Source organism: Erythrolamprus reginae, chromosome 10 (genome assembly GCF_031021105.1).
Source record: "Erythrolamprus reginae isolate rEryReg1 chromosome 10, rEryReg1.hap1, whole genome shotgun sequence".
Taxonomy (NCBI): domain Eukaryota; kingdom Metazoa; phylum Chordata; class Lepidosauria; order Squamata; family Dipsadidae; genus Erythrolamprus; species Erythrolamprus reginae.
This window is the reverse complement of record NC_091959.1, coordinates 19499059-19518999: the sequence shown is the minus strand read 5'-3', so window position 1 is coordinate 19518999 and position 19941 is coordinate 19499059. Positions and strand designations below refer to the sequence as shown.

Below are 19941 nucleotides of genomic sequence, written 5' to 3'. Positions count from 1 at the left end.
TTCTCCTTGAAACGAAGAAGGTGTCTGTTAGATCAAAGCAAGCAGGAAGCAAGAAACATTGGTCATCTAACCTCAGTTACTGTGTGGATTGCAAGAAAAAGGAGAATTGTGGATGGGTTTTTATGAAGATACTTGTAAAAGAGTGGCAAGGCAAGGCAGAAAAGCAGGTGGAATACCCAAAAGAGCAAACAAATAAGCACAGATCTGTGCTTACAAACAAGCAAACAGTAAAGGCCTAAGGAACCCTTTCATGTGCATAAGGGAGAGCTGAACAAGGAGCCTCTCATAATATACCATGGAAATACAGTGGTACCTCCACCTAAGAATGCCTCTACTTATGAAATTTTCTAGATAAGAACCGGGTACTCAATATTTTTTTGCCTCTTCTCAAGAACCATTTTCCACTTACAAACCTGAGCATCCGAAACTGTAACTGGAAAAGGCAGGGAGAAGCCTCCATGGGGCCTCTCTAGGAATCTCCTGGGGAGAAACAGGGCTGCAAAAGGCGGGGAGAAGCCTCCATGGGGCCTCTCTAGAAATCTCCTGGGAGGAAACAGGGCCTCCACCCTCCCTGTGGTTTCCCCAATCGCATGCATTATTTGCTTTTACATTGATTCCTATGGGAAAAATTGTTTCTTCTTACAAACTTTTCTACTTAAGAACCTGGTCACCACTGTATATCCAAAGTTCTTTCAGACATTTATTTGGACAGGAAAGATACTCCTGCTCTTTATATTGTACATATTGAATTGTTATTTAATTGGAAAAGATTATGCAATGGCAATGTCATTCTTAGATTTAAATAAGCTTATAAATCCAAAAGGACAAGATTATAATGAATATAGGACAACTACATACCAGACCATGTAGCAACCAGCAGAGCTGCCAAGAACATTCTCTTCTTTCGTATTATTCCTCACTTGAAGGTTTACTCCTTCTGTGATAAAGCTTCAATCAATATAGTAAAATTTACAATTACAATTTACTATATAATAATAGAATAAAAATATCATATTAATACATTAATATTTAAATAAATAAATAAATAATCAATTAAATAATAAATACATTCACACATGCATGCACTGACATACACACATGCGCAACAGAGACCTGAAGACCAGCTGGCCAGAGGGAGGCAGGGCATCCCAACACCGGCAAGAGGTAAGATCTTTTTTTTTCTTGAGCTTCTGTTTCGTCATTTGCAGGGAAACAGAAACACATGAAAGAAATGCCACAGAGATCTGATCTGGGGTGACGGCGCAAGTGCTAGCAGAGTGCGCTCTGTGTGCCACCTCTGGCACATGTCCCATAGGTTTGCCATCACGGCGCTATACCGAGTTGTCCTCTTTCAGAGTTCACTTGAAAGATTTTAGGACACAGTATTTTACACCACCTGCAGCCTATTATTTTCTTTCTCTGGATGCTCATTTCTCTCAAGGAGCACCAATGGTTTCCATTCATTTCTCCTAATGCTATCGATGTTTTGTTACGGAGGTGAATGTCCATTGCTTTGCTTCCCATTTTCAGCAAGGGAAATGGCCATCTATGGCAGGAGTCTCCAACGCTGCCAACGTTAAGAGGTGCGGACTTCAACTCCCAGAATTCCTCAGCCAGCAAAGCTGAGGAATTCTGGGAGTTGAAGTCCACAAATCTTAAGGTTGCCAAGGTTTCAGACCCTGATCTATCGGATGCAATTTCTTTTTATGGGTATTCAGATCTTTCTGTATAAAACCAAGTTTTAAAGAAGCTGTATCTCACAGGAAATTGTCCATCTAATAGAATGAGAGGTTCACACCTTACACTAAGGTATGATTCATTTTATAATGTTTAGGTGAATGAGTCACTAATAGCCAATTCCCAAATCACGACTTGTCACAAACCATAGTTGATTAATCATAATACTTGAGTTGGCACAACAAAAGAAACCAAATACATTTTATAATGGTTTTTAAATGCCTCTGAACTTAGTTACTTTGCCTAATTGCTGTCGTTTGCCATGGTTTTGGGTAATCATTTTAGAACGCTAAAAAACAAGCTATGCATTAGCAAAGTGTGTGCTTACTGTGTTTTACCACTTCCAATATTTTTTGCAGGATTTATTGTTCCCGGTTTATCTCATTGAATAAAATGTGGGTTACTGAAGTCCATTGATTACCAAATGTTACAAAGGAAAAATTGACCAGTGTGAATATGACCACAGCAGGACAATCAATTTTGCAACATTTAGTTGTTTAAAACCAATGTCACAAGAAGAATGTGCAGGATATGTGGTTAAGACAAATCAGATTTGGGGGGAGTCCAAATACTCCAATTTAAAAAGTTAGCATTGCTTCATAATTCTCTTAGCAAAAAAGCATTTTTATGCCAATTTAATCTTGCAATAATTGCAGCTGAAAACAAGATAGGAAATTAATAAAGATACTAAGACACAATGCTTTATGTTGCTATGCACTGCATTCAGGAAATGACATAATGAAAACAGCTAGTAAATAGAAGTGGAGGATTTCTTTCCCAGACCCAAATCAATGGTGCCCATTTCCTTTTCACTTGCATATCATAATGGTCTGATTTCCATAATGTGCTAAGCCAAAAACAAACGAACCACATTCCATGCTGTATACCATAGAAATACAGTTTCTGTTCACCAACTGTAAAATGGGTATAAATGCCCATTTCAGTACAGCATAGAAGTAATGAATGGCTTACCAAGTGAAAAGTAGTATGCAGGTTCTATTATAAAAGGCACATTGAACATATATATAAATTAAGACCTTCATTCTAATTTATAGCTTTTGATCATTTTAGAAGTACGTGAACACAATAAAATCTCTTAGTAGATGAGATTTGCCCTCTTCTACAAGCTACTTGGAAGGTAAAATGCTCTTTTATTATGAATGCTATTGCCAAAGTATCACAAAATAGCCAAACTTGCTCTCAAAATCACATAAATGGTTGTAATGTAACCAGTTTAAAATGCAAACATTTGACCTAGAGATTGCAATTTGAACAAGCAAAAATATCCATCTAAAAGGTCATAAAGGCTTCAAATAACAAAAGCAATATAAACATTTAAATGTATTTGATCACTCGGCTATAAATGTTAACTGTTTTTAAAAGCTCATCACATTTGGAAAACTTAAAAATGAACTTCACCTTAGGAATACCATCAAGGCTAATATATTCCACCCTTTGCTGTTTACCTTGCAAATTGTTTCTCAGTGACATATTTTCAAATTCTTGTAATCACAAGCAGCCCCTGAAATCATACTGAGCCTCACTGAACAAAAACAGTATCTAACTTTTCCCCTGCAAAACTATCAACGGGGACTGGTACACATCGAACTCTGCGACTGTAAATAGACTGAAAAGAGAACATTTAAATCCAAGGACTTGAAGGTGGAAGTTTACTTTAAACATACAGTATCTCAGCTCAGTAAGCAGAGTCTACATGCTATATTCTGGTGATGTTCTTCCTTTAAGGCCTTATGTGAAACTTTCAATAAAAAACATCTAAATTGCAGGTGATCTGGTTATCATGGCAAACTTTAGGATCCTAGAAAACATAGCTTAATCTGCAATAGAAACAGTTGAAGCCTTTTCTGGGTCAACTATACACAGGGCAAGAGAAGTAAAAGACTGGATCAATTGGGGTATAAATCTCGTGTGTTTCTTAGTTAATTAATCCAAAACACGGATACCCAAAGTGGGCCGGTGTATCTAATTCAAAGGAATTGATTCTCAAAAGAGGACAAATGATTTAGAAACCGGACTGTTAATACAGTTTATCAAGGTAACTAAGCTACATTGAATCCAATGTACGGAATGTCTTCTGTGCTTCGTAATATAAAAATGACACATCTTGTTTGTAACTTCCAACAGAACCACCTGTAATAATCTTACTGACTAATGTGAAATGTTTTTAAAAAGTAGAATTTTAGTTCAGTTACCTGCATACTAGGTTCCTCTATTACATTTTTGCTTCTTGGTTTTTCTTTTGCACTCAGTGTTTCCTAATTTCTTATGTAGCAGCATGAGCCTGGAAAACAAGCAAAACAGATTTACAATAGATACAGGAGCCTTTCCTTAGGTCTCTACTTTTTTTTACATTTTCCTTTATCGTCCGAAAAGGAGCGCAGAGCAGTTTATATTATCAGCCCCAGATCCCCAATATTACTCTCTTCAAATAGCAAGCCCATGATATAATTTATGGTGAAAGATGATGGGTTGACCAAAAACTTAGAAACTGCTGTGAATGAATGGGAATTTGAGAGGGTCCTTCCCTCTCCCAATAGTTCAATATTATGACTAATTTAGGCATCACAATTTTTAATGGTTTGTGGAACCTTCTTGCCTTACACATTATTCTACATAGGAATTATAGAGTCTGTCAGCTGCATCTCTATACCTGTCTGGTTTGGCTCTGCAACCAAACAAGACAAACATTGACTTCAATGGATAATTAGAACTGCAGAAAAAGCAACTGCTCCCAACCTGCCTTTCACTGAGGACCTGTACACTGCACAAGTCAAAAAGAGGGCTGTGAAAATATCTACAGACCCTTTAGCATCCTGGACATAGTTTCAGCTTCTACCCTCAAACTGACGCTATAGGGCACTGCACCCCAGAAAAACTAGACACAAGGACAATTTTCTCCGAGTATCATCTCTCTGCTGAACAACTAATTCTCACAACACTGTCAAATTAACTATTAAGACTGTATTACTATTCTTCTTCTCATCCTTCCTATTACCTATCTCCTCCCACTTATGATGATAACCTTGTTGCTTGTATCTTTATTATTTATATTGTTTTGTTTCCTAGTATGATTTGATTGCTTATTTAGTAACCTATGACTACCATTAAGTGTTGTAACTTATGATTCTTGACAAATGGGCCTTTTCTTTTTATGTCCATATGCACCAAAGACAAATTCCTTGTGTGTCCAATCACACTTGGCCAATAAAGAATTATATTCCAACCTATAAAATGTGATTTATAAATGGCAAACACTGGATTCACAGGCTCTGCTAAGTTAAACCAAATCAAACTAAACCACATTGTGACTCGGTGTGATGCACAAAGTTAAATATACTATATAATGGGATCCTTTATCATACATTTTAAGGAAGATCATCCCCTCTGCTTTAAACATAGATATCAGCAACCTTCATCTCCCGATTCTCTGCACTTTGGTGAATAAAGCATTCCCCTTACATAAATCATGGACAATCTCTTTAAATCTAGCTTAGATTTGGTAACAGTTAGCAACACCTTCTACTGCCTCCCCAATGCAGTCTTTTTGAGAAGATTCAATACAGGTTTTTCCCGTCATCCTCCATCTTATAAGTAGAGTATTTCTTCCTTAGCCATTCCAACTATTTGTTTTGTTATCGATGTTGCTACCTTTTCAGAATAAGGTACCCCCCCCACCCAGGAGCTTCCAGTACAGCAGTCATCAACCGGTGGCCCATGAGAAAATATTGGTGGCTCGCAGAAAAATTATTTGCATCTTTTATATTGCACTAAATCAGGGGTCCTCAAACTATGGCCCCTGGGCTGAATACGTGCAATGAATCCTTGTCTTCTTCCGCCCTCTGGTGCAGGGCTTTGAGCAAAGGCTGGAAGGAAGCGCCGCTGGTGGTGAAGAGCTGGAGGACCTTGTTCCAGTGAGACTGCATCATGACCTGGAACTGGCTGGCCATCTCAGCTTGCTGAGCCTCCAGGCGCCAGTACCTGGCCTTGCACTCCTGCAGGTCTTCCCTCTGCTTGGAAAGCCGATGCTCGTAGTCCTCAGTGAGGTACTTCTACTGAGCCTCCTTCTCAGTCAAATCCAATTTGAACTGAGCCACCTGTTTTGCCAATTCTTTCTTGTGGTCGATGCTTAGCTCTAATAACTGCTTCCTGTTGGGGCCCCAAGGAGCTGGTAGGGGAGTGGCGAGTAGAGGCTGGCAAAGTGTCCCTTGATGGGAGTGAAACTGAGTTGGCCATGCCCACCCTGTCACATGCCCACCTAGCCATGCCCACCCACCCGGTCATTAGGCAGATCATATTAGTGGGCAGCAGGATTTAAAATTATGAATTTAGTAGTCCCTAAGATCTGAAAGGTTGGTGACCCTTGATCTAGTCCAACTCCCACACCCCGCTGCCCAAGCAGAAGACCCTACACCAATGACCCTACACTTTTCCCCTCGGGTGCTGAAAGCATCTGTGCACACACTATCGCACCTGTACAAGTGCCCACACCCATAACTCAATGCTTGGGAAGAGCGAAAACTGACTCCACTGCCCCCGAACAGGCCCTCTGGAGGCCAGCAACAGCTGATTTCCCAAATTCTGGTGGGCCTGGTAGGCCTGTTTTTCACCCTTCCCAGGCTCTACAGGCTTCCCGGGAGCCTAAGGAGGGCAAAAACGCCCTCCCCATGCCCCCAGAGGCCCTGCAGAAGCCGAAAATGCCCTCCCAGAGCCTCTGTGTGAGCTGAAAAACAGCTGGCCAGTGCACACATGCATGCTGGAGCTGAGCTAGGGCAATGGCTCGCATGGCAGCCAAAATGGCTCCACGTGCCACCTATGGCCCACATGCCATAGGTTCACCATCACTGCCCTACACCATTTCTGACAGATGTCAGTCCAATCACTTCTTGAAGCCCCCACAACTTCTGAAGACAACTTGGTTGTTCTCGCGCTCGGAAAACTTCTCTTTATTTCCAGGTTGAATCTCTCCTTATTGAGTTTCCATCCCTTATTCCTTGTCTGGCCTAACCCTCCCCACCTGCAACCCAAACCTTGACGATGCCAACATAAACCACGTTCTCTCCTTTTCATGCAATCTTTCACTCTCCCAGCTCAAGCCATTCTCCCCTTTATAGGCATGAGGTAGAGGTGAACTATGAAAAACTTGCCATGATTTAATAGAATAGAATAGAATTTTTTATTGGCCAAGTGTGATTGGACACACAAGGAATTTGTCTTGGTGCATATGCTCTCAACGTACATAAAATAAATATACATTTGTCAAGAATCATGTGGTACAACACTTAATGATTGTCATAGGGGTCAAATAAGCAATGAAGAAGCAATATTAATAAAAATCTTAGGATATACGCAACAAGTTACAGTCATACAGTCAACATGGGAGGAAATGGATGATAGGAATGATGAGAAAAACTAGTAGAATAGAATAGAATAGAAGTGCGCTTTTCAACAATTTCTCAACTTTGGGATCAGTAGCCCCAACTCTCATCGCTAATCTCTTAATATTAAACCTGAAGTTATTTGACAAAACTGAAAAAGTGAAAGTTGCATATCAGATAAAAGGAGATATTCCATGCAGCATGTTACCAACTAATGAAATTTGTTATCACAAGATAAAGTGATTCCTGCCAATCCGGACTGCTACAAAAATAGACAAGTGCATGGAGGATAAAGATTTCAATGAATTGTTATATATTACCTTCAGCATCTCAACTAGTGTGAACCACTGTTGCCAGGGAACACAAGTACTGTATGAGAAAGCAACTTAAATCATATTCTGATAGAGGGTTTGACAAAGGATCTGACTGGCCACTGTGCTGGATCAAATGGATCTTTGCTTTGATTCAGCATGGTTCATTTTTAATCTATTCTATTATGTTCCCAAACTTCCATGGTTAAGTTTTCATTAATTCTCCCCCCTCTAACCCTCATGATTCCTTCTTCTATATATTTTTAAAGAATTAGCTCTGTCTATTGTATTCCTCCAAGCAACAGAAACCAAGTGGATGTCCTTCATACCTTCCCTCCCCACACATTATCAGAAGAAAAAGAAATCTGCAACTACCATTTTAAATTTGCATGTAGAGAATGTGAACAAAATCTTTTTTACTTTCTGAGGTTGACCATTTGTTTTTATAATTGTTGAGAAAATCCTGAGGTATAACTTAGAAAATGTATTTCAAAGAACGCTGCAGCATTTTAATGGCCACACCTCATCAGAATACTTGCACAATATATTTTATTAATGGGTCACAAAACTTGAAAAAAAAAACCCTTAAAAACAAGAGTCTTCGGAGAGGGGCGGCATACAAATCCAAGTAATAAATAAAAAAATAAAATAAGAGGCATTACAGTCATTTCCAAACTAAGCAGTTACATTTCCATAAGATGTTATGTATGGTTAATTTAACCCTTAATCGTTTTGAATATGTATGTGTTTACCATGTTATATAGACTACTTGATTTGTTTATAATTTAAAGCACCATGCAAACCCATACAAATAAATTAATCCAGCAAAAGGATTAATTTACGAGGTGTTAAACAGGATTAATTCAGGAAAAAAGGTGCTAAGCAAAGAAATGTTGATCAAACGTACTTAAAATATTGCATCCAGTTCTGGGCATAGAGTCTTCAGAGAGGAGCGGCATACAAATCTAATAAATTATTATGATTATTATTATTTTAGGAATAACATTAACAAATTGAGTCTTAAGTGTGGAGCAACTGAAATAAGGATTGAATGATTGGAGTCAATGGCTATGTGTAATGTGGAAACCTGATACAAGATTGTTGTCCTCCAATGTATGAAGAATTATGTAGAAAAATGGGCAGGGTTGTTGCAGTTGCTCCTGAGGACAAAACACAATGGACTTAAATTAAGAAGATGACTTCAGTTGGGCATTTGGATAAATTTCTGATAAGAGCTCTTCAACAATAGAACACACTGCCACAGGAAGTATTTGAACAGAAAGTGGATGGTTGTTAGAGATGCTACAGCAGGGTTTGGGGCAGAGTTTGGACTATATGATATCCAACTTATTCCTGGTCTTTATATTCTATTACTTTACAAACCCATGGAGGAAAAGTTTATTTTTTTTCTTCCATTCAATTGAGTTTTATCCTCAGAAATTGTTTGGACAAATCCCTATTTCTTAACAAGTTTTTTTCAGGCGTGGTTTGCCATTGCCTCCTTGCTAAGGCTGAAAAAAAGTGACTGGTCCAAAATCAACCAGCTGGTTTTGTGCCTAAAATGGGACTAAAAATCAGGACCTCTGTGTTTCTAGCCCAATGCCTTAATCAATACATCAAAACATAAAATTTACCCTACAAATTGTCCTGTTTTCAGTTTTAAATGGCTACTCCCAGTTCAAAATGGCCTTTCCAATCTTAGTGGAAATGTTCTCTACTATCTCAAGCATTCCAGAATCATTGAAAGCCCAAAACGCGTCTGTTTTGAGTTCAATCTGGAAATATTTAAAACTCAATGTCTTTTACTGGGATGTACCCAGATGAAAACTGCCTGCACAGTTATGTTATCGGTACTAAGGCAAGTGCTGCTTTACCATGGGTGTTTTTGGAGAATGGGGGTGGAGGGAGAATGTTGTGCTAAACAATAAGGTTGCCTGAACATGTCAGGCATGAACATAGTTCAGTATGTTGGGTGATCCCAGATAAGTGAGTCAGGAAAATCACTCTTCAGATAACCCTGGGTTAGCATTTTGCAGACATGCAACTTAACATGAGCTAATCTGCTCTGCCCTCCTCCCCAAGACACTCAATACTTAGCTTTACCCTGGTTTATTCAATACCCTAGATTCCCACAGCAGGTCGAAAGAGACTCCTAAACCTGGGTCCACACAATGCAACGAGGCTCCAGATCTATCTGTTGTTTGACTCTGTTGCTGTGTTCTAAAGGTGTTTTTCTCCCCCACCCCCTTCAGTTATTCTTCCCAGTTTTGAAGAAGCTTCTTGGATGAGAAGTGAAACGTTTTTTCAAACAAAACCCAAAGAAGTCCAAATGCTCTGGGACAATGTTCACGGAGATTCTCCGTCACCCAGCTCATGATTGTCCCAAAGGTGCTTTTTGTTGTCTCAAATATTCTTTCTGCGCCAACTCAGGAAGCTCAAACTGCCCAGGGAGCTGCTGATACAGTTCTACAGAAGAATCATTGAGTCTGTCATCTGCACCTCTACAACTGTCTGGTTTGGTGTTGAAACCCAATAAGACCAACACAGACTTCAGAGGAGAATCAGAACTGCAGAAAAAACAATTGCTGCTAACCTGCCTTCCATTGAGGACCTGTATACTGCACGAGTCAAAAAGAGGGCAGTGAAAATATTTACTAACCCCTCGCATCCTGGACACAAACTGTTTCAACTCCTACCCTCAAAACGTCGCTACAGAGCACTGCACACCAAGACAACTAGACACAAGAACAGTTTTTCCCGAATGCCATCACTCTACTAAACAAATAACTCCCTCACCACTGTCAAACGTTTTACTAAGTCTGCACTTCAATTTCTACTAGGTTTTTCTCATCATTCCTATCAACCTTTTCCTCCCACTTAGGACTGTATGATTGTAACCTGTTGCTATTGATTAATTATTAATATTGATTGTTTCTTCAATGCTTATTTGACCCCTATGACAATCATTAAGAGTTGTACCTCATGATTCTTGATAAATATATCCTTTTCTTTTATGTACATTGAGAGCATATGCACTGAGACAAATTCCTTGTGTGTCCAATCACACTTGGCCAATAAAGAATTCTATTCAAGGAGCAACTGGAAAGTCTGAAAAGCATCTTTGGGACAACCCTGAGCAGGATGATGGAGAATCTCCATAGAACTTCCATCACTGGCTCCATGGGACATGCTGAACAATCCCTGCCATCACGCATTTCAATCCTTCCCCCTAGAGCAGTGGCTCTCAACCTTTCTAATGCCACAACCCCTTAATACAGTTCTTCATGTTATGGTGACATCCCCCCAATTCTCCAAAAAGAGCTTTAAGATGTTTGGAAGGAAGATTAGAGGGACACTCCACTGTAAACGCCTGATTGGTCGGATTGTAAAAATATGTTCCAAGGCACCAGAATAGAAGCTTTGGTTCCTAACACCAAGGGGAAATTTGTCTTTTCCCATGTCTCAGGCGACCCCTGTGAAATGGTCATTTTATCCCGATCCCCAAGTTGAGAACCACTGCCCTAGAGAAAAGCTGCAAAATGAGCCTAGTCCTTCCCAGCCTGAACACCCATAAGTCCTGGCTAGCTCATCCCCCAACTCAGCCCACGATCTCCAACTCCGGGGTTACTACGCCCTGGAATTGCCAACTCCCCATTTTAGCCTCTTTTGCTATGTTTCAATCTCAGCAACCACTGGATATAAAAACAAAAAAAGAAACAGAGTGCCCCAGGTTAGATCAGGTTGGACTTCTTGGGGCAGGGGGCTGGACTAGAAGACCTCCAAAATCCCTTCCAGCCTTATGGGATTCATGCTTGCTCCTGTAGATCCATCAATGTATTCTTTTGTGTGTGTGTGTGTGTGTGTGTGTGTGTGTGTGTGTGTGTGTGTGTGTGTGTGAGGGAGGGTGTCTTTCGATGCCTTAGACCAGGGGTAGGCAATGTTGGCTCTTCTATGACATGTGGACTTCAACTCCCAGAATTCCTGAGCTAGGATGATCTTGCAAGTAGAATTCTGGGAGTTGAAGTCCACTCTTCTTAAAAGTCCATCAGATTGGGAAACACTGGTCTAAGGCAGGGGTAGGTTCGCTCTTCTATGACTTATGGACTTCGACTCCCAGAATTCCCGAGCCGATCGTGGTAGATCAGGAATTCTGGGAGTGGAACTCCTCATGTCATAGAAGAGCCACCTTTGCCTACCCCTGGTCTAAGGCATTGATTATAGGAGCAAGCATAGAATCCCATAGGGCTGGAAAGAGATCTCGGAGGTCTTCTAGTCCAGCCCCCTGCCCCAAGAAGTTGAGTGGACTTCAACTCCCAGAATTCTGGGAATTGAAGTCCACTCTTCTTAAAAGTCCACCAGAAACACTGGTCTAAAGCATCGACTATAGGAGCAAGCATAGAATTCCATATGGCTGGAAAGGGGTCTTGGTGGTCTCCTAGTCCAGCTCCCTGCCCCAAGAAGTCGAGTGGAGTCGCTGGCTGGGGAATTCTGGGAATTGAAGTCCACTCTTCTTTAAAAGTCCACCAGACTGGGAAACACAGAATACCCCAATTGGGTCGATCCCACTCTCTGGATCAGGGGCAACTTCCCTTCCTTGCCCTGGTGCAGGCGGCCCACTCCCCGGGTGGGGAGCTCCCCCTCCCGGCCACGACAGAGGGGGGAGTCGCCCCCTCCCAGAGTCGTGGTGTCTCCCTCATTCCCCCCCCCCCCGCCTGTTGTTATGGGGCGGGACCTCGCTAAGCCCCTCCCTCCCCGCCGGCCGTTACCTGTCTGTCTTCGGTTTCTCTCAATCTCTGTTTTCGCTTTAGGGCTCGGCCCGGCCCGGCCGCGAGGGGCTTTCCGGGCGCTTCCTTTCACCTCTGCCGGGAAACCGAGGGAAAGTTGAGGGCCGCCCAATACGCCGATGGACCGTCCGCCGGAGGAAGGCAACCACTTTGCCCTGACTGACTGACTTGACTGACTGATGGAGTAGGAGTCACCTCCGCTCCTCAGTCCCGGGGGTCAGCGGGCCTGGGCTGACCCCGGCGCGCGGCCAATCAGCGGGCGCGCTCGCCGCCAGGCCGCCGCCCACCGCCGCTCCCGATTGGGCGTCGACACAGAGAGGGCGGGGAAAGGCCCCGCCTCTCCCCGCCTCCCTCCTGGCGTTTCCTCCTCCTCCTCTTCTTGGCGTCTCTCTTTCTCCTCGGCTCTCCCGAAAGGGGGACGAGACGAGTCCTCCGTTCCCCCTCCTCCCGCCCCTCAACCAGAGACACTTCCGGCCCCGGTCTCGACAACTTTTGCTTCTCTCCGGGAAAACAGAAAGGAGCCTTGACCATAGAGTCGCGGGTGGGCAGAACGACGCCGACCGACTTCCTCCTGTTTCTGCTGCCCCCTCCCAATACGCAAACAACACACCGCCGCTGACCGGAGAAGACAGCTTCCATGCCTTCCTTGTGCCGGAAGTTGTAAAGCTTTACTTCTATGATCCCACCGGAAGTAGCGATTAGCCGGGCAGGGATAGCCTGACTGATAACGGCTGTCAAGGGGTTATTATCACTGCCAGGTGATGTCCTGTTCTTTCCTTCCTTCACTCGATTCCTCATTTCAGTTGTTATTTCCATATTATTAGTACTAATTTTTCCCCATCATTCTTATCACCCATCTCCTCCCACTTATATATATAGGACTGTAACTTGTTGCTTGTATCCTTAAGATTTTTATTAATATCGATTGTTTCTTCATTGCTTATTTGACCCCTGTGACAATCATTAAGTGTTTTTACCTCATGATTCTTGACAAATGTATCTTTTTCTTTTATGTACTGAGAGCATCTGCACCAAAGAGAAATTCCTTGTGTGTCCAATCACACTTGGCCAATAAAGAATTCTATTCTATTCTACGTTCTGTTCTATATTTTATTATATTCTATATTCTATTCCATTCTGTATTCTATTCCATTCCATTCTGACTCTATGACTTTAACCTGCTGCTTGTATCCTTACCATTTATATTAATATTGATTGTTTCTTCATTGCTTATTTGACCCCTAAGACAATCATTAAGTGTTTTTACCTCATGATTCTTGACAAATGTATCTTTTCTTTTATGTACACTGAGAGCATCTGCACCAAAGACAAATTCCTCTTCTATTCTACTCTACTCTATTCTATCTGTTCCATTTTGTTCTGTCAGAATTTTCCCTCAGACTCTTTTATCCACCCAGCATTTTTGTTGTATTTATTTATTAATCAGATTTATATGCCACCCCTCTCCAAGGACTCAGGGCAGTTTATAACATATAAAAAGACAATGTACATTGAAATACAATAGTCCTTCTCATTTTCTCAAAGCTCTTTCCAAAATGCAGTTGTTGCAGTTTTCTTAGCCTTTGGTCTAGTTCACTGGTTCTTAACCTGGGGGTTGGGGCCCCTTTGGGGATTGAAGCACCATTTCACAGGGTTGCCTAAGAACATGGGGAAAGACAGATTTCCCATGGGGTTAGGAACTAAAGCTTCTATTCTGGTGCCTTGGAACATATTTTTACAATCCGACCAATCAGGCGTTGACAGTGGGGGTGTCCCTCTGACCTTCTTGCCAATCAGCTTAAAGCTCTGTTGGGAGAATTGGCACAAGACTTATGGTTGGGAGTAACCACAACAGGAAGAACTGTATTAAGCAGTCATGACATTAGATAGGTTGAGAACCACTGGTCTAATTTTTTGTACTGGATGATTCTGGCTTCATATCTTTTGATTTTTTCTGGCTGTTGGTGTAATTTGTTCTTTCACAATTTCTAGAGCTTCTTCAGTTTTTCTGGTGTCCAGCTAGTGCTTTCTGATCAAGTATTGTTTGATGTTCTCATTCTTCAGGGTTTTTTCCCTTTCATACTCTTGAAGTTGCTTGTAAACATTTTGATTTTCAACTCCAACCTGATCTTCCATTTTTGTTTTCCAGTCGATTTTCTAGGAGGCTGCAATGGCTGCAGGAGCTCTTCTGTTACTGTAACTGCTGTACTATAGGTAAGCTGGCTGTACTATAGTGCGTACAGTATATCACATCCTTCATCAGTGGTTCAAGTCATTTTCTAGGCACAGTTTTCAAAGTTGGAAGCCGCCTTTTTACTGCATTTGATGCAGCATGGGCTATAGGTTTATCCTTCAGTTCTTATTACCTTGTTGTCTATCAGTGTTCCTGGTTTTTCGACAAAGACATGAAGTTCTAGCTCCTCTTCATTGTCTTGAAAAATTTCCACATTTTCTTCTGATTCAGTTTGTTCAATGACCCCTAATGTTTCTGAAATGTCAGCTAAAGTCTATACAGTAGCCTGATGTTCATTTGCTTTGCAACTTATTATTAAAATCATTATTATTTGAATCACAGAAAACAGTAATACACAGCAAACGAGATTGATATGCTGAATTTTGTACAATATCACAAAATTATTGTTGTTATTGTTATTATCTTTTATTCATTAAACATGAAATTCAATCAACTGAACTTTTAAAAATGTGTCACAAATACACTGACTAATGGTTGATATGGGTTGCTGCCAGCATCCTAGATATTATTGTTGTTGTTGTTATTTTGCAAATCATCTGTCCTAGAAATACGACCCCCTTCCCCCACCCCCACTCATATCTTGGAACGTAGCCGAGAAGAATGAAAAGGTAGGGTACCTTAGAGAGAAGAAGCGTTCATATCTCTGTTACCTACGCCCATAATATATCATCTTATACTTATCTATGATACAGGTCCTCCACTTGCAACAGTTCATTTAGTGACTAAAAGTTGCAATGGCACTGAAAAAAGTGACTTTTTTACACTTATGACTCGCACCACTGGTCACGTGATCAAAATTTGGATGATTGACAACTGATTCATATTTATGACGGTTGCAGCATCCCAAGGTCATGTGATTCCCTTTAGTGACAAACTCCATGGGGAAACTAGATTCACTTAACAACCGTGTTCCTAACTTATTGATTACTGTGGTTCACTTCACAACTGTGGCCAGAAAGGCCGTATAATGGGGCAAAATCCACTTAAGAAGCATCTCGCTTAACTGGAGAAATATTGGGCTCAATTGTGGTCATAAGGCGAGGACTACCTGTCCACATGTAGTTCTTAATGTTCTAAGGAGATTCTCAGTCATCCAAGTCATAGTTGTCTCAAAGGTGCTTTTTTTCCTAAAGAAGCAACTGGACTTTCTGGTTTTTCTTTGAGGACGTGTTTTGTTTCTCATGCAGGAAGCCTCTTGAGGTTTTGGGCCTGCGGCAGGATTAAAACTCAGTTTCCCAATGCACATGCCTTGTGCCTTAACCACTGTACCAAGCTGCCATTTGCTGGGACCAAGAAAAAGAATCCTGTTAATTGATGTACTCGTGCATTAGAAATTTACCTAGTAACAATACAGAAGCGGTTTATAATTGCCGCCTTTTAGAATGCTTATCTTTCAAGTTCTAAGTTAAATATTGGGAACTGCTCTGAATGAAGTAATTCGTTTCCTCTAGACTACATTCCTGTATGCAGCATGAGTATTTAAGATTGCAAAAATGGATATGGGCAAAAAAAAAAGGTGAAGAGACAGGAATTTTCTTTTAAATAGAAGATTTTTAAGGAATAGGATTAGGATAGATAGTTATTTGAGAGATCTTGAGCAAAATTAGGATGACCACATTTGATAGAAAAAAATTCAGAGGTTTTAGGCAACTAGGTAAAGCCATGTTTTGGCCTAGAGTCAGCCAAGAAAGTTCTTTAGATAATTCATTTTTTTTAGTATAATTCGTTTAGCATATAGCATTTACATCATTGATAGTATAACTAGTGATTAAATGTTAGTGGTTAAGTTGTTAAGCTGCAACTAGATAAAGCCAGGTTCTGGCCTAGAGTCAGCCAAGGAAGTTCTTTAGTAATTTTGGGTAGTAGAAATAGATAAGGTTTTAAAAAGTAGAGAGAGAAAGAAATGCAGAAGGAAGGGAGAGAGGGGTGGGGCAAATGAGAGAAGAATTGCCTCCCACCAGCTACTTCCAGAGGGTTGTGCTATGAGAATGAAAAAGACAGAGACCTCCATGTAAACTGCCTTGATTGAGGAAATAGTGGAATAAAAACCTAATAAAAATAATTAGTAGCCATATTTAAATAGTACTTGGTGCTGAAATGTTTCTAATCTGATAAAATAACTTGAATTGTTTTGACATTCCACTAAGAATTGTTACTATTTTTTGTCATTTTCTTTAAGGCACAGTGGAATCGGAATCTCTACAAAGTAACCTCTTATATGAAAGTCACTTCCTGAAAATAAACAATGGAATTGGAATCTTTACAAAGTTACATCCTATATGAGAATCAGTTTCTGGAAGGAAAAAAAACCAATTCAAATTCTACTGATTTGAATATATAAAGAATCCCTGGATATATATAAAAATGCTGATAATGGAGACTTACTTTCACTTCCTTCAAAAAATGCATAATGATATAATTGCTGGTGCTTTGTTAGCCGAAGATAGTTACAAGTGTGCGACTCTTCTAAATCCTTCCGTTTTTTCATCAGCAAAAAACTGTGAATTATGTGCCTGTCATTGTCTTGCTAAGTTGGATGCTCAGATCTCTTCTGGTCTAGACCCAATAAACAACAAACATGATATTTCTAAAAACCTTAGCCATCTGAAGTGCCATGCCCGGGAAATTATTCTGCTTCAGTTAACTTTGATCAAGATGATGCTCGCCAAACTGCACCTGCAAGAGGTAGCTACTGAAATAAAACAGAAATTTATTGAGATCCTGAGAATCCTGGAAGAACTGAACATTGTCTCCGAATTAGTAAGTTTCCCCAAAGGTGATGTGTTTCTCAAAACTCCTTTGTTAAGGTGTCTCCATAGCTACAGCTTCCTTCTGTTTCCAATTCTCCTAGATTCATCTGCTACGTAGTTCGGATAAACAGCTCTCTCACATGGCTTCTAAAAGTTTGGCTTCCCTTGTGCATTTTCAGCTGAGAGAAGAGGTAAGTCAGAAAAAGGGAGCTTTGGAGTTACTATTTAACCAAATGTATCTGCTTTGCAGGTTTTGTTTTTACTTCAAATACAAATGTAATAATAGCTGCCAACAGTAACTGTTTAGGATTTTGTACAATGAGCACATGGTACAGAACTTAATCTTTAATGTTATAAATCCCCATCCAGCAAAAATACTAATTACATGCACTCTCAATTCAGCCAGTTTTGTTCTGGTAAAATAAGAGGTAAACGTATACCTGGTGGTGCCATCTGCTACCCCCTCTTAATTACATTGCTTTTACTCATTGGGCTGGCCAGGCAGATGTCTATGCCTTCCTCATTGGGCAAGGTACTTTTCTCCCAAATGTTGCACTTAGAAAATAGGGCCAGATTTTTTAAAAACATGTAAATACAATAAATCCATAAATGACCAAGCATTTTCTTTAAAGAGACATTCTTCATAATTTATACCCAAGGAAATATCTTTTCCACTGAACTATTCTTTTTGTAGATATGTATTATGTATAGCTAAATGTTGTTGTTTTTTTAAAAAAAAATTATTGAATTTTTTAAAAAAGACAAACAAAGACATACAACAATAAACATTTAAGGAGCTACCATTGCTCCTCTTGTCGTAGAAGTCTAACTAATACAAAAATATAAAAAATCCTAACTATATTCAGATCAAAGCAGAAATGTCATACATGTAAGTTACATTCTTGTTAATTTTAGCTCTATATTTTCAATATTAAACTTACTAATTAAACTTTTTTTATTTTAAAATGTTCTGTGCTTATACAAACAGAAAAAATAAGAGAAGAAAGTTATTAGTAATACTATTCTATATTGTGGTTAATTATTAGCTAAGTGTTTTTAATGATGCATCTAATTCAACCACTATGATTTTTAATGAAGTAACAACGGTTTAGCTAGCTTATCTTAAAAATGAATGATTTCCTGTTTTTCCCCCTACCTGATACGATGTTTCAAGAGAATTTTAACATTTCTTGTTTTTGTGGGAGAATAAAAGATTTACACCCAAAACATCCAGGGAAAGCTCTGAGTTTTCAAACCAGATGGGTGGGGAAAGGTTTTTCTACTGTATTTAGATTGCAGTCATTTGGTTATCTAGTTCCTTTTTCCTAATTGTGCTGTGTTTGCATTGCAATCTTTTAATGCCATGTTTGTGTTTGATTGTTTACAAGCATTAGCTGTATAGAACTAGAACCCCTTGAATGAAACAATTAAGAAACTTTGGTGGATAAAAATAAAAAGAAGTGCAGGTATATTTCATTGGCAATGTTGCCGCTGTTAGTAGCTCATCTCAAAATTCTGTAGTTCACCCTCATAAATGACTTTGTTTTTTTCACTATCTCACAGGATGCATTATTAATCCATGCATATAATTTTCAGTTATTTGTGGCATATAGTTGGTTTAAAAGATGGGGAGCGGAGATATGCTTGAATGTTCCTTACATATATAATAGGAAGGCGGTTGTTGTTGTTTTTTTAAGACTTGCTGCTTTTTCATATACAGTGATCCCTCAGTTAGCGCTGGGGTTACGTTCCAAGACCTCCCGCGCTAACCGATTTCCGTGTTATACTGGATGCGGAAGTAAAAACACCATCTACGCATGCGCGCCATTTTTTTCATGGCCGCACATGCGCAGATGGTGGAGTTTGCGTGTGGGCGGCAGGGAAGACCAAGGGAAGGTTCCTTCAGCCGCCCAACAGCTGATCTGCTCCGCAGCGCGGAAGCAGCGAGGAGCCAAAGATGGGGTAAAGGCAAAGGGGAAACCCCATCTTCGGCTCCTCGCTGCTGCCGCGCTGCGGAGCGGATCAGGTGTTGGGCGGCTGAAGGAACCTTCCCTTGGTCTTCCCGCCGCCCAGGCAAAGGGGAAACCCCAAGATCGCTTGCCGCTTGCCGCTTTGCAGCTTGGAGCCTTGCTTCGCCTCCTTCGCTGCAATAGGCAAGCGGCAAGCGATCTTGAGAAAGAGAGAGAAAGGAGGGCGACTTGCCAGTCCACGCCCCCCTGGATGAACAGCCTCGCATGGCCCCAGCGCCGGGCTCCGCTGTTGCCTTCGCCCCCATTCGGCTCTGCAGCTGAGAGGCCTTCCCGGCAGAGCCCTCCCCAACAGTTCCCGCCGCCAGCGCAAAAAAGAAAAGAAAAAAAATCCCCAAAAGAGGCAGGCACAAAGCGGGGGCACAAGGGGAGCTGCCCGGCAGAGGTTGCTTTTTTTCTTCTCGTGGGCAAGTGGAGGGGGGGAGAGAGAAGGGAGGAAGAGAGTGTGAGAGAGGAAGAAAGAGAGAGAGAAATGATAGAAAAAAGGGGAGAAAAAAGAGAAATGAGAAAATGATTGAAGCATAGTGACAGGAAAGAAAGAGAAAGAGACAGAGAAGTGACTCTTGGTGATGACGTATGACGTCATCGGGTGGGAAAAACCGTGGTATAGCAAAAAAACCGTGGAGTATTTTTTAATTAATATTTTGTGAAAAACCGTGTTGTAGCGTTTCGCACTAATCGA

At 40.7% G+C, this 19941-nt stretch overlaps 1 protein-coding gene and 1 long non-coding RNA gene across 2 annotated transcripts in view; one reads left to right on the top strand and one right to left on the bottom strand.

The window, feature by feature from the left end:
* Nucleotides 1-5: 5 nt before the first annotated feature.
* On the bottom strand, nucleotides 6-12883 carry LOC139173554 (uncharacterized). The gene is made up of 4 exons (XR_011560043.1): nucleotides 12211-12883; nucleotides 3951-4039; nucleotides 859-948; nucleotides 6-24 (listed from the first exon to the last, which is right to left on the bottom strand). It is a non-coding gene; the product is annotated as an uncharacterized lncRNA (long non-coding RNA).
* The window catches only part of LINS1 (lines homolog 1), a 24724-nt gene continuing 17402 nt past the window's right edge, over nucleotides 12620-19941 (top strand). Inside the window, exons 1-4 of the mRNA XM_070763504.1 lie at nucleotides 12620-12986; nucleotides 14378-14442; nucleotides 16662-17242; nucleotides 17334-17423. Of these exons, the coding sequence (XP_070619605.1) occupies nucleotides 16847-17242; nucleotides 17334-17423 (486 nt within the window). The 5' untranslated portion in view covers nucleotides 12620-12986; nucleotides 14378-14442; nucleotides 16662-16846. The remainder of the gene's footprint in view (nucleotides 12987-14377; nucleotides 14443-16661; nucleotides 17243-17333; nucleotides 17424-19941) is intronic.